Source organism: Gadus macrocephalus, chromosome 18 (assembly GCF_031168955.1).
Source record: "Gadus macrocephalus chromosome 18, ASM3116895v1".
NCBI classification, from domain to species: domain Eukaryota; kingdom Metazoa; phylum Chordata; class Actinopteri; order Gadiformes; family Gadidae; genus Gadus; species Gadus macrocephalus.
In genome coordinates, this window is record NC_082399.1 from 15,851,229 (window position 1) to 15,864,439 (window position 13,211).

A 13,211-nucleotide genomic window follows, 5' to 3' on the forward strand; every position below is an offset into this window, starting at 1 on the left:
CTCTATGAATAAATGATTGACAGAACAGCTGACGGCTGGACTAGCGAGGGCAGAGAGGAGCAAGCAGGAAACCAAAATGACCAACCGCAATATGAACTCTTTGACATGGATGACCAGAATAAATACATGTGGCACTGTTCACCAATGTGTTGACCTCCGACCCCGTACCGCCGTCAGATCTAAACAAAAGGGTTTGAGGTCCAGCCGTATCACGGTTCATTCATCCTTTTAAACTGGAACTGGGAAAGCTGATGCCTCAGGTCACCTGGTCTCCACATCAACATGTGTTAAGAGTGCTTGGTCCCCGATGCGGTTACCCCTAACCCCTCTTCACTCGGTTGCCACAGGACGTCTGAGAGCAGCTGATCTCGGATCAACGCGGTGGTTCAGTGTTTGTGTGCGATGGATGGATGTTACAGTTGGACCCTCCTGTGTTTTCTGCAGACAGTGTCTACAGGCGATGCCTTTCCAATGGAAGCTGGGCAGTGAAGGGGAACTACTCCATGTGCAAGGCCATCCTCTACCAAGAGGTAGGTTCCGCCCCCTATTCTTTCTTGACTCAGCCCTGCACGAGGGACAGGTAGGGTGTGTGTGTGTGTTTGTGTGTTTGTGTGTGTGTGTGTGTGTGGATTTTCTGCTGCGTCTATGTGTGCATTTGTGTTTAATTGTGTTTGTGCATTTGTTCTACCTCGTCTAATGAGATATTACATCAACAATTCTTTAAAGAGAAAACGTACTTAGTGGGAAACAAGAGACCAAAGAACTTATGCTAATCAAAGAGCAACTACAAACAGAGTGCTAGCAGAACACACGCTAGCCGAACACATGCTGGCGGTAATTAGCCGTGTGTTGTATAATTCATAGTAAATTGCTAATTCCTTTGATTTCAAGCCTTTGTTGGCGCAGGTCCTCTCACTAGCTCTCCTGACGGCGCCATTCGGAAAAAAAAAACACATCAGTGAAAGTCTTCGACCACCGGGGAACCGTTTGCTAGAGCGTATGTTTGTATGGTTAGATCTCGCAAGGACCCCCAGGAGGCTGACAGTCCTTTAGACCAGGACCCCAGTAGGCTGACAGTCCTTTAGACCAGGACCCCAGTAGGCTGACAGTCCTTTAGACCAGGACCCCAGGAGGCTGACAGTCCTTTAGACCAGGACCCCAGTAGGCTGACAGTCCATTAGACCAGGACCCCAGTAGGCTGACAGTCCTTTAGACCAGGACCCCAGTAGGCTGACAGTCCTTTAGACCAGGACCCCAGTAGGCTGACAGTCCTTTAGACCAGGACCCCAGTAGGCTGACAGTCCTTTAGACCAGGACCTCAGGAGGCTGACAGTCCTTTAGACCAGGACCCCAGTAGGCTGACAGTCCTTTAGACCAGGACCTCAGGAGGCTGACAGTCCTTTAGACCAGGACCCCAGTAGGCTGACAGTCCTTTAGACCAGGACCCCAGTAGGCTGACAGTCCTTTAGACCAGGACCCCAGTAGACTGACAGTCCTTTAGACCAGGACCCCAGTAGGCTGACAGTCCTTTAGACCAGGACCCCAGTAGGCTGACAGTCTCTTAGACCAGGACCCCAGTAGGCTGACAGTCTCTTAGACCAGGACACCAGTAGGCTGACAGTCTCTTAGACCAGGACCCCAGTAGGCTGACAGTCTCTTAGACCAGGACCCCGGTAGGCTGACAGTCCTTTAGACCAGGACCCCAGTAGGCTGACAGTCTCTTAGACCAGGACCCCAGTAGGCTGACAGTCTCTTAGACCAGGACCCCAGTAGGCTGACAGTCCTTGAGACCAGGACCCCAGTAGGCCGCCTGGACTTGCGTCAGCTCCGACAGACCATGTTTATCGGTCCACTGGTTGAAATCGATTTGACATTTCCAGTCTTTGGTGGAGCAGAGGGGGGGTTGAGCAGCGAGGGCAGGCGGGCGGACCCCCGCACTCCAACGTATGGAACGGAGCGTCCTCGTCCCTGAGACCTCCGCTCTTCAGACCACGAGGGTCGCTTGACATTCTGCTCTGCTCCGGCTCAGCGTGTGTCATGAACACAGCAGACATGCATCACACAATAGTGTGGACCACACCAAGCCGTGTGCCAATCAGTTCGGGGAACTAGAAGTACAACTGAGTAAAACAACAATTAACTAGAACTAGGACTTTATCCTCTGTAACCCTGATTCAAGGCTTCCACAAATCATGTGTTCAAATTCCTCAAATCTTCATTACATTTGGACACAAAAACGACGTCTACCTAGGAACAAATATCTGTTCCACTGGTGACTTCAGAACTGCTTGATAAAACCTCAGAGCGAAGGCAGGAAGGGCTTTCATAGAGTCATAGAGCCCATTGACTTATACCAAAGCGAAATCATAGAGTCATTAAGCCCACTGACTTATACCAAAGCAAAATCATAGTCATAGAACCCACTGACTCATACAGCAGTGAAATCTACGGTCCACTCTGCAAACATTGATAATGAGAGAACACAAATTGAAGGCCTGCATATTGAGTTTGGTAAAAAAAAAAAAAAGTGTTACACCTTCAAAGGAAAACCCCAAACAATGCCTGCCGAGCAGAACTAGGTCAATACCCCACCCCCATTTAAAGTAGAAAATAAGCAATTCAATTCGACAGCCGTTTAAAATTGACTGACTCCCCCAAATCCTCCGTCCCCTTGAGAAGAGCCCCAGAAACGAACCCAGAAACAAGTTGACGGCAGAGGCTTGACCTCAGGCCACGTCACTTACGAGCCCGAAGAGCCCCCGGTTAGCACACACAGCCCGCAACCTCATTATCACCAAGAGAAAAAAACGTTTCACTTTGGAAAGACCCCACAAAAACACAACCCAACATGACCCTAAACCTCCAGGACAGAGAGGCAGAGGAGCCCGGCTCTGACTCCGCCCTCAGGAGGAGCCCGGCTCTGACTCCGCCCTCAGGAGGAGCCCATCTCCTCGTCTGACTCCGCCCTCAGGAGGAGCCCGGCTCTGACTCCGCCCTCAGGAGGAGCCCATCTCCTCGTCTGACTCCGCCCTCAGGAGGAACCCATCTCCTCACCTGACTCCGCCCTCAGGAGGAGCCCATCTCCTCGTCTGACTCCGCCCTCAGGAGGAGCCCAGCTCTCCGCCCTCAGGAGGAACCCATCTCCTCGTCTGACTCCACCCTGCACTGGACTAAGATTTATTTGACAGTTATACGTTCTTTCCTTCATTTACCCAACAATACCCACAATTGGAAACACAAACATAGCAGGGAAAACATGAAGCATGTCCTGGGGGAAGAAGGAAAAAATAATCTCTCTTGTCATAGCCTCAGGGACAAGCTGAGAAGCAATTTATAATAACCAGGAAAACACATCATAACGACCATTCTTTTATGGACTATCATAATTTACATAGTGCATTGCTGTTGGATAACTATATCATAACTGTTATTGTACCACGATAACAATATTGATAGTAAGAGTCTTATCTCTTTTACCATTAATTATAACATTGTGTTATTTATGTCGGTACCGTTTTGCATTGGCCTATTAAGCAAATTATAGCAATGCCTTTTCAAGCTAATTGAGCTCTTACTTTTAGTTCAATTGAACTTGAGATACAGATATTGAGAGAGATGGAGAGAGAGACATAATTCATGTAGAGAGAGATGAGATGGAGAGAGAGACATCATTGATGTAGAGAGAGATGAGATGGAGAGAGAGACATCATTGATGTAGAGAGAGATGAGATGGAGAGAGAGACATCATTGATGTAGAGAGAGATGAGATGGAGAGAGAGACATCATTGATGTAGAGAGAGATGAGATGGAGAGAGAGACATCATTGATGTAGAGAGAGATGAGATCGAGAGAGAGATGTAGAGCGATGTTGTCATTTAGATGATCTTATTTAATTTTTACTGTTATTATTTTGGATATCATTTAGGATTTTTGTGTATTGGCGATATAAAATGTGTGTTTTCCAAGCCAATAAACCCTTTGAATCTAGAAAAAGAATACATGCAACGATGGTGTGAGAGAGAGAAATGGAAAGAGAGACAGAATGGACGGAGAGAGTGTCGTGATGGAGAGATGGAGAAGCGAGATGCAGAGGGGGGTGACAGCGGGAGATGGTGATGTGAAGGAGAGAGAGATGGTCGTACGAGATGCAGGGAGACGTGATGGCAAGAGACGGAGAAGTGATGGATTAAGGATCAGAAATAGGACATGACTGACTTAGCTCTACTGCACAGCTCACCGATTAGCCTTTAGAAGCAGCGCAGATGTCAGTCTCGCTCGCTGCCAGTGTGGATGAAGCTCCTCTTTGCGCTCCCACCGAACAGTTGGGAATAAAATATTCAACAACACACACCGGACCCCAGTCTGAGATACATAACAGGCTCTTTATTATTCATGGAAATTCAGGGTTTTGCCGGACATGCCCATCTGTTTTAGGTGGAAAACACGATGAATATGTTAAATGAATAATTTATTACATTTCCAATATACTAGATGTCACTATCCTTCGTCTACGTAGAAGTGATCGGGTCTAAACCTCCATCTTCTAATTATTTGATATTTTTTCATTCAATGTTTTCTCTTAAAGATTAATGAAAAACATTTCAAACTGATAAAAACAGCCACTAGCTTGGTGAAATGGACAGACACTCAGCAGTAGGATGTCTGTCCCGAGGGAGAGGCACCACGAGAGGAGACCTGTTCCTCTATTCATGCCTCGTCCAAAGGGCTTGGGTTCTAAACCGCAGCATGTTGTGGTCCAGTCCGGCGGGGGACCAATAGCTGTCTGCAGGTTCATTCAGATAGCGAAGCGGACATTTCGCCGCAATGTTGTCTGTGGAGTTTGTTTAGAGAGAGAGGGATGAGGCCCCAGGCTGTTTTCTCAGGAGAAGAAAGAGAGGTTTATTGTCGTGAGACTGAAAATAGGCTCTTATTGTGGAAATCCGTTTCCTACACACGTTACACGCACGCCACCACCGTGGGCTGGCGCTGGATTTATATCATAACAATCCACACTTATTATGTTTAAAGAGCTTGAATAGCAGAAGAGTACAACAGGAACGAAGCAGGAACAATGTGAAGCCAAGGATCTGTATTTCAGATAACCCCAAACTCTTAAATGCAACACAAATACACACATTTATGGGAAAAGAAACAAAAACCCACGCATGAAAATATGAAAATACACAACATGGGTTGACAGGCTACCGGAAAGTTGCTAGTTCAATCCCCGGCTCCTCCTAGCTGTCGAGTGTCGAGGTGACCCAGAGCAAGACACACTAACGACCTGGCTGTCGCCCTGCTCGGCTGCTTTGAGTGGCCACTGGTTAGAGGAGCATTCTATAAATGCAGTTCATTTACGTTACAAAACATGTCCATCAAGTTCCACTTCTTTGTAACCCCAATAGTACAGAAAATGGCCTCCAGTCTAAAACCAGGATAAACTTGTTTAAACCAAACTACACACATCAACCTAAACCAAGCATAAACCAGTTTGTGCCAAACAACACAACACAACCTCAAGGCATGAACTCAGTATAAACCCCTTCAACTAAAAACCACAGCTGCAGGGAGCCTTTGAGTCCAAATTAAAAGCGCCTGAGTGCAATAGATAATGACGTGACATTATGAACCAGTTTGACGTTAATGTCAGTGCAGAGAAGCACAGCACGCATTAAACACACCCTGCCTCCAGGGCCCCTGCATCACGCTGTGACCAAACCTGTAGCAGACTGGTCACAAACCAGAAGCAAGCTAGCACCAAACCAGGACCAAGCTGCTACCAATCCAGTACCAAACCAGGAACAAACTGGTACCAAACAAGGACCAAGCTGGTTCCAAACGCAGGACCAAGCTGGTTCCAAACCAGGACAAGCTGCTACCAAACCAGGACCAAGCTGCTACCAAACCAGGACCAAGCCGCTACCAAATCAGAACCAAGCTGCTACCAAACCACCCCAATCTGGTGCCGAGCAAGGACCATGGTGGGAACAAACTGGTGCCCTAACCAGCACCAAACTGGTACCAAACCAGCACCAAACTGGTACCAAACCAGGACCAAACTGGTACCAAACTGGTACCAAACCAACAACAAACTGGTACCAAACCTGGAAAAAACTGGTATTAAACCAGGACCAAACTGGTACCAAACCAGGGCCAAACTGGTACCAAACCAGGACCAGCTGCTTCCAAACCAGGACCAAGGTGGTAACAAACTGGTACGAAACCAGGACCAAACTGGTACGAAACCAGGGCCAAGCTGGTTCTAAACTGGTATCAAACCACAACCAAACTGATAACAAACCTGGAAAAAACTGGTATCACACCGGGACCAAGCTGGTACCAAACCAGGGCCAAACTGGTACCAAACTGGTACCAAACCAGGACCAAGCTGGTTCCAAACCAGGACCAAGGTGGTAACAAACTGGTACCAAACCAGGACCAAACCAACACCAAACTGGTACCAACCACCACCAAACTGGTACCAAACCAGGACCAAGCTGGTTACAAACCAGGAGCAAGTTTGTAACAAACCAGGACCAAACTAGTAAATAAACAGCACTGTGTCCTCCTCTTCATCACTCCTCATCCTCTTCATCTGTAGGCGTGTGGTTGGGTGGTGGTGCAGTAGGTGTGTGGGGGGGGTGAGATCAGAGCAGTCCATCTTTGATCTGGCCGTAGACACCGGCAGGTTACATAAATCCACTTAGAGCTGAGATTACAACGGCGCAGGAGGATCCAATCGCCATGGCGATCACAGTCTCTTCCTCAGCTCCCCACGGGCGCGCCCGCACACCAGCGTGTAATACCTTCACTGCACTCCTGCGCCCAAAAGGCCACGTGTGCGTGTGTGTAACGTGTGTGTGGGTGTGTGTGTGTGTGCATGTTTCTTATTGTCCTCGTCATCTCTGGCAAATTACACAGCACCAAAAATAGAAGAGGATTTAGAATCTCCTGAAATCTTTTAAGCTCTCTGTTATCATGGATGTGTTGTACGTTAATCAGAGTTACACAGCGACCTCACATTTTCTCTCATCCTCTACGCCTTCCCCTCCTCATCTCCTATCTTCTCTTTCTTCTCTCTCTCCCATTCCTCCTCCTCCTCTCCCATCTCTCCTTCTCACCCCCTCTTCTTAAACTCTTCTTCTTCTCCTCTCTCTTCCCTTCTCTGCTCCTCTCCTACTCTCTTCTCCACTCCTCTCTTCTTCTCCACTCCTCTTCTTCTCCTCCTCTCTCCTCTCTACTCCTCCTCTCACCTCTCTCTCTCTTTCCTCTCTACTCCTCTTCTCCTCTCCTCCTCTCTCTTCCTCTCCTCTCTCCTCCTCTCTGCTCTCCTCCTCTCTACTTCTCCTCTCCTCTCTCCTCTCTACTCCTACTCTCCTCTCTCCTCTCTACTCCTACTCTCCTCTCTCCTCCTCTGCTCATCTCCCCTCTCCCCTCTCCTCTCTCCTCTCTACTCTCTACTCATCCTCTCCTCTCCTCTATCCTCCCTGCTCCTCTCTCCTCTTTCCTCCTCTCCTCTCTCTTCTGTCCTCCTCCTCTAGAAGAGAAGTAAGATGCACTACCAGATTGCGGTGATCATCAACTTCCTGGGTCACTGCGTCTCCCTGGTGGCTCTGCTGACGGCATTCTGCCTCTTCCTCTGTCTCAGGTAGGCACTGGTCAGCGGTCAGTGGTCAGTGGTCACTGGTCACTGGTCCTGCTTGGGAAGAATCAGCTGTGGTGAAGTGATGCTATGATCATATGACTTATATGAATAAAATGAATATGAATAACATGATGATGATACATTGAATATAATATAAGCAAAACGACTGCTACTATTACTACTACTACTAGTACTACTACTACTACTACTAATAATAATAATACTATGTCAATAATAATATTGACATAGTAAATAATATAAATAGGCATAATGATAATAATATTGACATAAATAATAGTAATAAATCTAATGCTGTGTGACAGAGGCTGCGTCTGCATTCTCCAGATCAAAGCTCTTTGCGTTGTGATTCAAAAGACGTTTGGTCACGGAATCAAACCTTCGCCTATCTCCCTCTCACAGAGCCAGAGGCTTTAGAAACCCACAAACCCTTCTCTCCCCCTTCCTTCTCTCTCCCTGTCCCTCTCATTCCTCTCCTTTTCTCTCCCTTTCTCTCCCTAGTCCTCTCCTTTTCTCTCCCTGACTCGCCCTCCTGCTGTCCATTCCTCCCCTTAATCCATCCCTTCCTCATCCCCCCTCCCTTTCTTCTTCCTTCCCCCTTCTTCCTCCCCATTCGCCTCCCCCTTCCCCCCCCTCTGCTCTTGGAAAGCATCCACCATCAACCTAGGCTAGGGGGAGAGGTGAGAGAGGGGAGACAGGGGAGAGGCAGAGTGTTAGCACTTTAAACAACAGGGCTAGCTGTTAGCGTAGCCCCAGGGGGCTAGCTGTTAGCATACCCCCGGGGCGCAAGCCGCTGCTAAAAGCGTCAAATGCAACAGAGCTGTTCACTGACCTCTGAGGAAACCGCTTATGAAGGAGTCATGTCAGGGAGGGGTGGGGGGGGGGGGGGGGGGGGGGGTAGATAAGGAGAGGGTGAAGAGGAAACCGCTTACCAAGGAGTCATGTCATAGGAGGAGGGGGGGGAGGAGATAAGGGGAGGTGGAGAGAGTCAACAGGAGGAGAGGAGAGGAGGAGGGACAGGAGGGGAGGAAGAGAGGATGAGGGTGATGAATAACTCTCTACATAAGTGTGTCATAACTCCTCCTATGAACACACATGGGCATGAGGACACGGTTTGAACAGCAGCAGCGGTTCATGGAGGGCAGGACAGCCTATCCTGAGATCTCCCTCTTACCCAGTGATGCCAGTAACTGGCTTCGGACCACTTTTTTCACTAACGAGTAATCTAATGCTTTACTATTTCCCAACCAGTAATCAGATTAAAGTTACTCATCAAAGGCACTGACTGTGCGTCACTATTTTATACTTTTTTTTACCGGATCACCGATTGGCGTTGAGAGCGATGGAGTGTTTGTGTGTGTGTGTGTGTGTGTGTGTGTGTGTGTGTGTGTGTGTGTGTGTGTGTGCGTGTGTATGTGTGTGTGTGTGTGTGTGTGTGTGTGTGTGTGTGTGTGTGTGTGTGTGTGTGTGTGTGTGTGTGTGTGTGGAGCTGCGTCCGGTGATCGCCCCTTAAAATGCACGGTGATATTTTGTCTACGCATTAAAAGTTGGCGGAAGAGGTTGAAAGCCGTGTGTCAGTGTGTGCACCCAGGGCCGTAGCACCAAATTCTGGGCCCTGTATAGAAGAGGTACTGATGGGCCCCCCCGAATTCCCCAAACAATCCCCCTTTGCAGAATTGTTGACAGGGGGGAGGGGGGGGGGGTGGAAGACTAGTTGTTGACCAGGTTGGAAGACCAGTTGTTGACCGGGGGGGGGGAACTAATAAAGTAACTTGTAATCTAACTTAGTTACTTTTAAAATCAAGTAATCAGTAAAGTAACTAAGTTACTATTTTAAGGAGTAACTAGTAATCAGTAATCAGATTACTTTTTCAAGGTAACTGTGGCAATACTGCCCTTACCTGCGAGCGGGAGCTGGGTTCACCTTTTAGATACAGCCTGTGCTAAATGGAAGGGTACAGAGTCACAGCCCAGGAGTCAGGGGAGGGGTAGTGCTGCCCTTTCTCTGGGTTCAGGGAGTGGACCAATCAAGGCTGAACCAGAAGCTGAAAGCGTCTCCGTCTGGGTTCTGGAACAGAGCCAAGAGCTGTGTTCTGAAGTCCTGCTTATTAACTCTGAATGGATAAACATACATTAGGAATCGCTCTGTGATAAGTGAAACCACTCACCCATCATAGAGAGAGATAGGGGGGAATGTGTTGTGCGTGCGTGCGTGCGTGCGTGCGTGCGTGCGTGCGTGCGTGCGTGCGTGCGTGCGTGCGCGTGGGTGCGTGCCTGAATGCATGTGCGTGTGTGTGTGTGTGAGTGTGTATGTGTGCGTGTGTATGTGTTTGTGCACGTTGCAGATCCATCGGGCTTTCTCCTTAATTAATTAGTGCTCGGGCCTCTGGCGGCTTCCCAGAGGAAGTGAGATCACTCGGCGCAATAAAACACCGGCTTCCAGGCTAACCGTGAAGCTGGTGCTACCCGGTAAGAGTGCAGTGGTTGCTTACAGGCTTACCCGGTAGCATGCTCGACGTGATGCTGACGGGCTAACCTTTTAGCAGGTGCTAACAGGCTAACCATGTAGCAGCAGAGTGACATACGCATTCTTAATATGGCTGTCGGGGGGGGGGGGGAGAAATCACCTCCCTCCTGGTGGGCAGAGCCAGGGGGGGGGCAAGGTTAGCTTGTTGTTGGGCCGCGCGTGGCTACAAGCATCTATTTAGACCGCAAGCTTTCGGCTGGGTTTTAATTGTCCCTGTCAGCTATTTTAATGTAACTGTTGGACAACAGCAGCAGAAATAGACGGATTATGTTGCCTGGTTACGTCAGGTTGTGTTAGAGGGAGCAATCACATGGTGTTTCCACCCTGATTTCACCCTGATGGATGGGATTTGATAGTTTTATTAATAGCTCATCAGTGTCACTTCGCATTCTGCTGTTAACTATTTGTCTCGCATGCAGGCACGTACACACTCTCTCTCTCTCACACACACTCTCTCTCCCTCACACACCTCTCTCTCACACACTCTCTCTCCCTCACGCAATCTATCCCTTAAACACTCTCCCTCACAAACTCTCTCTCTCCCTCACATACTCTTTCTCCCTCACACACTCTCTCTCCCTCACACACTCTCTCTCCCTCACACACTCTCTCTCCCACACACTCTCTCCCTTACAAACTCTCTCTCTCCCTCAAACTCTCTCTCTCCCTCACACACACTCTCTCTCCCTCACACATACTCTCTCTCCCTCACTCTCTCTCCCTCACACACACTCTCTCTCCCTCACACACACTCTCTCACATACACTCTCTCTCACACACAGTGCCCAGTTTTTTAGTTTGGCATGACTTTCTGTGTGTTTCAAACAAATCTAGATTCTGGTTTGTTTGTAAAGCTGTGTTCAAATACAGGAAGTCTGGTATGTTTGTGGTATCTCTCCCCCTCAGAGGAGCTACCTGGTGTGTTCTCAGGGCTCCGGGCCTCGCAGCCTATCATGTTCCCCTCCGCACGGAGTGTCAGTGTTGGAGTTGGCCTGCGGTGTCTCCTGTGTCTTTCCCAGTGTGTCTCTACCATCCCACTCGTTTGACGGCCCATTGTAGTGGACACAATCCCTGTACTAGCTCACATCATTTTTACCAAGAAATAATTGAGCTTTCCTCTGAAATGCTAGCTGTCTTTCTATTTGGTTTGCAGCATGATACATTCCCTTCAAAAAAAATCTTTGCGCAAATATGACATCAATAATCACATTTGAAATGATTGTATTCATACAAATGATCATATTCTAATAAATAAATGACACCAATAGGGGCGCCCCAGTGGTAACCGGGTAGAGCGCGTACCATTAAGGCCCAGTCCTCACCACAGCGATCCATGTTCGATTCCTACCCGTGCTCCTTTGCTGCATGTCCTCCCCTCTCTATCCCATACCTTCCTGTCTATCTCACTATACAATAAAAAATATTAAATCTTAAAAATAAATAAAGAATGACTGAATGAAGATTTTTTCGCAATTGGACCTTTTAAGATATATTTACGTTTAGCTGAAGCTCAAATCTAACATCTTTGCTATGTTGTGAAACAGGTGGAACTCACAGACATGCTGGCCCCCAGAGGCCTCGGGGCCACTCCATTGGGAGATGTCTGTTTAAATGGCGTGGTTTAGTGGTGAACCTGTCCACGATGCGTCCCAAACGGGTCTCTTAACGGCCCTCCGTCCTGCAGGAGCATCCGCTGCCTGAGGAACATCATCCACTGGAACCTGATCGCTGCCTTCATCCTGCGCAACGCCACCTGGTTCATCGTCCAACTCAGCATGAGCCCCGAGGTCCACGAGAGCAACGTGGTGAGAGGGGCTTCATACATACAGTGTTCCTCATGGTGGCAGTAGGCGTGTTCTCATGGCAGTGTGGTTAGTTGCTGTGGGCTTCATACATACAGTGTTCCTCATGGTGGCAGTAGGCGTGTTCTCATGGCAGTGTGGTTAGTTGCTGTGGGCTTCATACATACAGTGTTCCTCATGGTGGCAGTAGGCGTGTTCTCATGGCAGTGTGGTTAGTTGCTGTGGGCTTCATACATACAGTGTTCCTCATGGTGGCAGTAGGCGTGTTCTCATGGCAGTGTGGTTAGTTGCTGTGGGCTTCATACATACAGTGTTCCTCATGGTGGCAGTAGGCGTGTTCTCATGGCAGTGTGGTTAGTTGCTGTGGGCTTCATACATACAGTGTTCCTCATGGTGGCAGTAGGCGTGTTCTCATGGCAGTGTGGTTAGTTGCTGTGGGCTTCATACATACAGTGTTCCTCATGGTGGCAGTTAGCGTGTTGGCAGGGCAGTGTGGTGACACGCTGGCAAGAGGAACACACAGAACAGCGTGGACGCAGATGCGGGCGATTCAAAACTCCTTGGTTAGAGAGCCCCCGTGGCCTTCTGGGCCCTTTCATCGGTTAAGATGTACTCGTCAAGACACTGACCTCTTACGAAGGCTTCATGTTCGAATAAACGGTCATCCTTTATTCAAGGTTGAAATCTGCTTCTGGTCGTCGTCTGACATTTTGCAACGTCTTCCCTTTCTGGGCTGGGCAGCGCTGCTGTCTCCAGCCCTAACCCCAGCCTGTTTTTATGTTCATGCCTGGTTAGCAACGGGCATCACAAGGAAGGAGCCCAGCACGGGTGTGCGGTACCATAGGAATACACGTTGATGGTAAAGCGGACGCCCTATTTTTAAAAGCCCTTTTCTGTGTGAGCGGCCCCTTGTAGCTTATCAACCCCTCATCGACTAGCACCACATGAGCAGATGCTCATGGGGGTTCATCACATGTCCAGAGAAGGGCCTTAAACCAGGACGTAAGTCAGCCCTTTAGCACACATGCCACGCAAGCCATCCCAATATTATTTTCCCTCATGAGGTTACATCCAATACAAAGTGAATGGTAGACGCCCATCTCGTGACGTTGCCTCAGCCAGTGCATCCGCATTTGTGAGTGCTAGCATCTTAGTGTGGTAGCATGATAGTTTGATAGCAGGTTGGGGAGTTGACCTGTCGTTGGGATGGCGTCTTGAT

General features: G+C 48.7%; 1 protein-coding gene across 1 annotated transcript in view; it reads left to right on the plus strand.

Annotated features, from left to right (window-relative positions):
* LOC132447095 (corticotropin-releasing factor receptor 1-like) overlaps nt 1–13,211 on the plus strand; it is a 74,945-nt gene that overhangs the window by 46,366 nt on the left and 15,368 nt on the right. Inside the window, exons 5-7 of the mRNA XM_060037780.1 lie at nt 445–530; nt 7,542–7,648; nt 11,875–11,995. Of these exons, the coding sequence (XP_059893763.1) occupies nt 445–530; nt 7,542–7,648; nt 11,875–11,995 (314 nt within the window). The remainder of the gene's footprint in view (nt 1–444; nt 531–7,541; nt 7,649–11,874; nt 11,996–13,211) is intronic.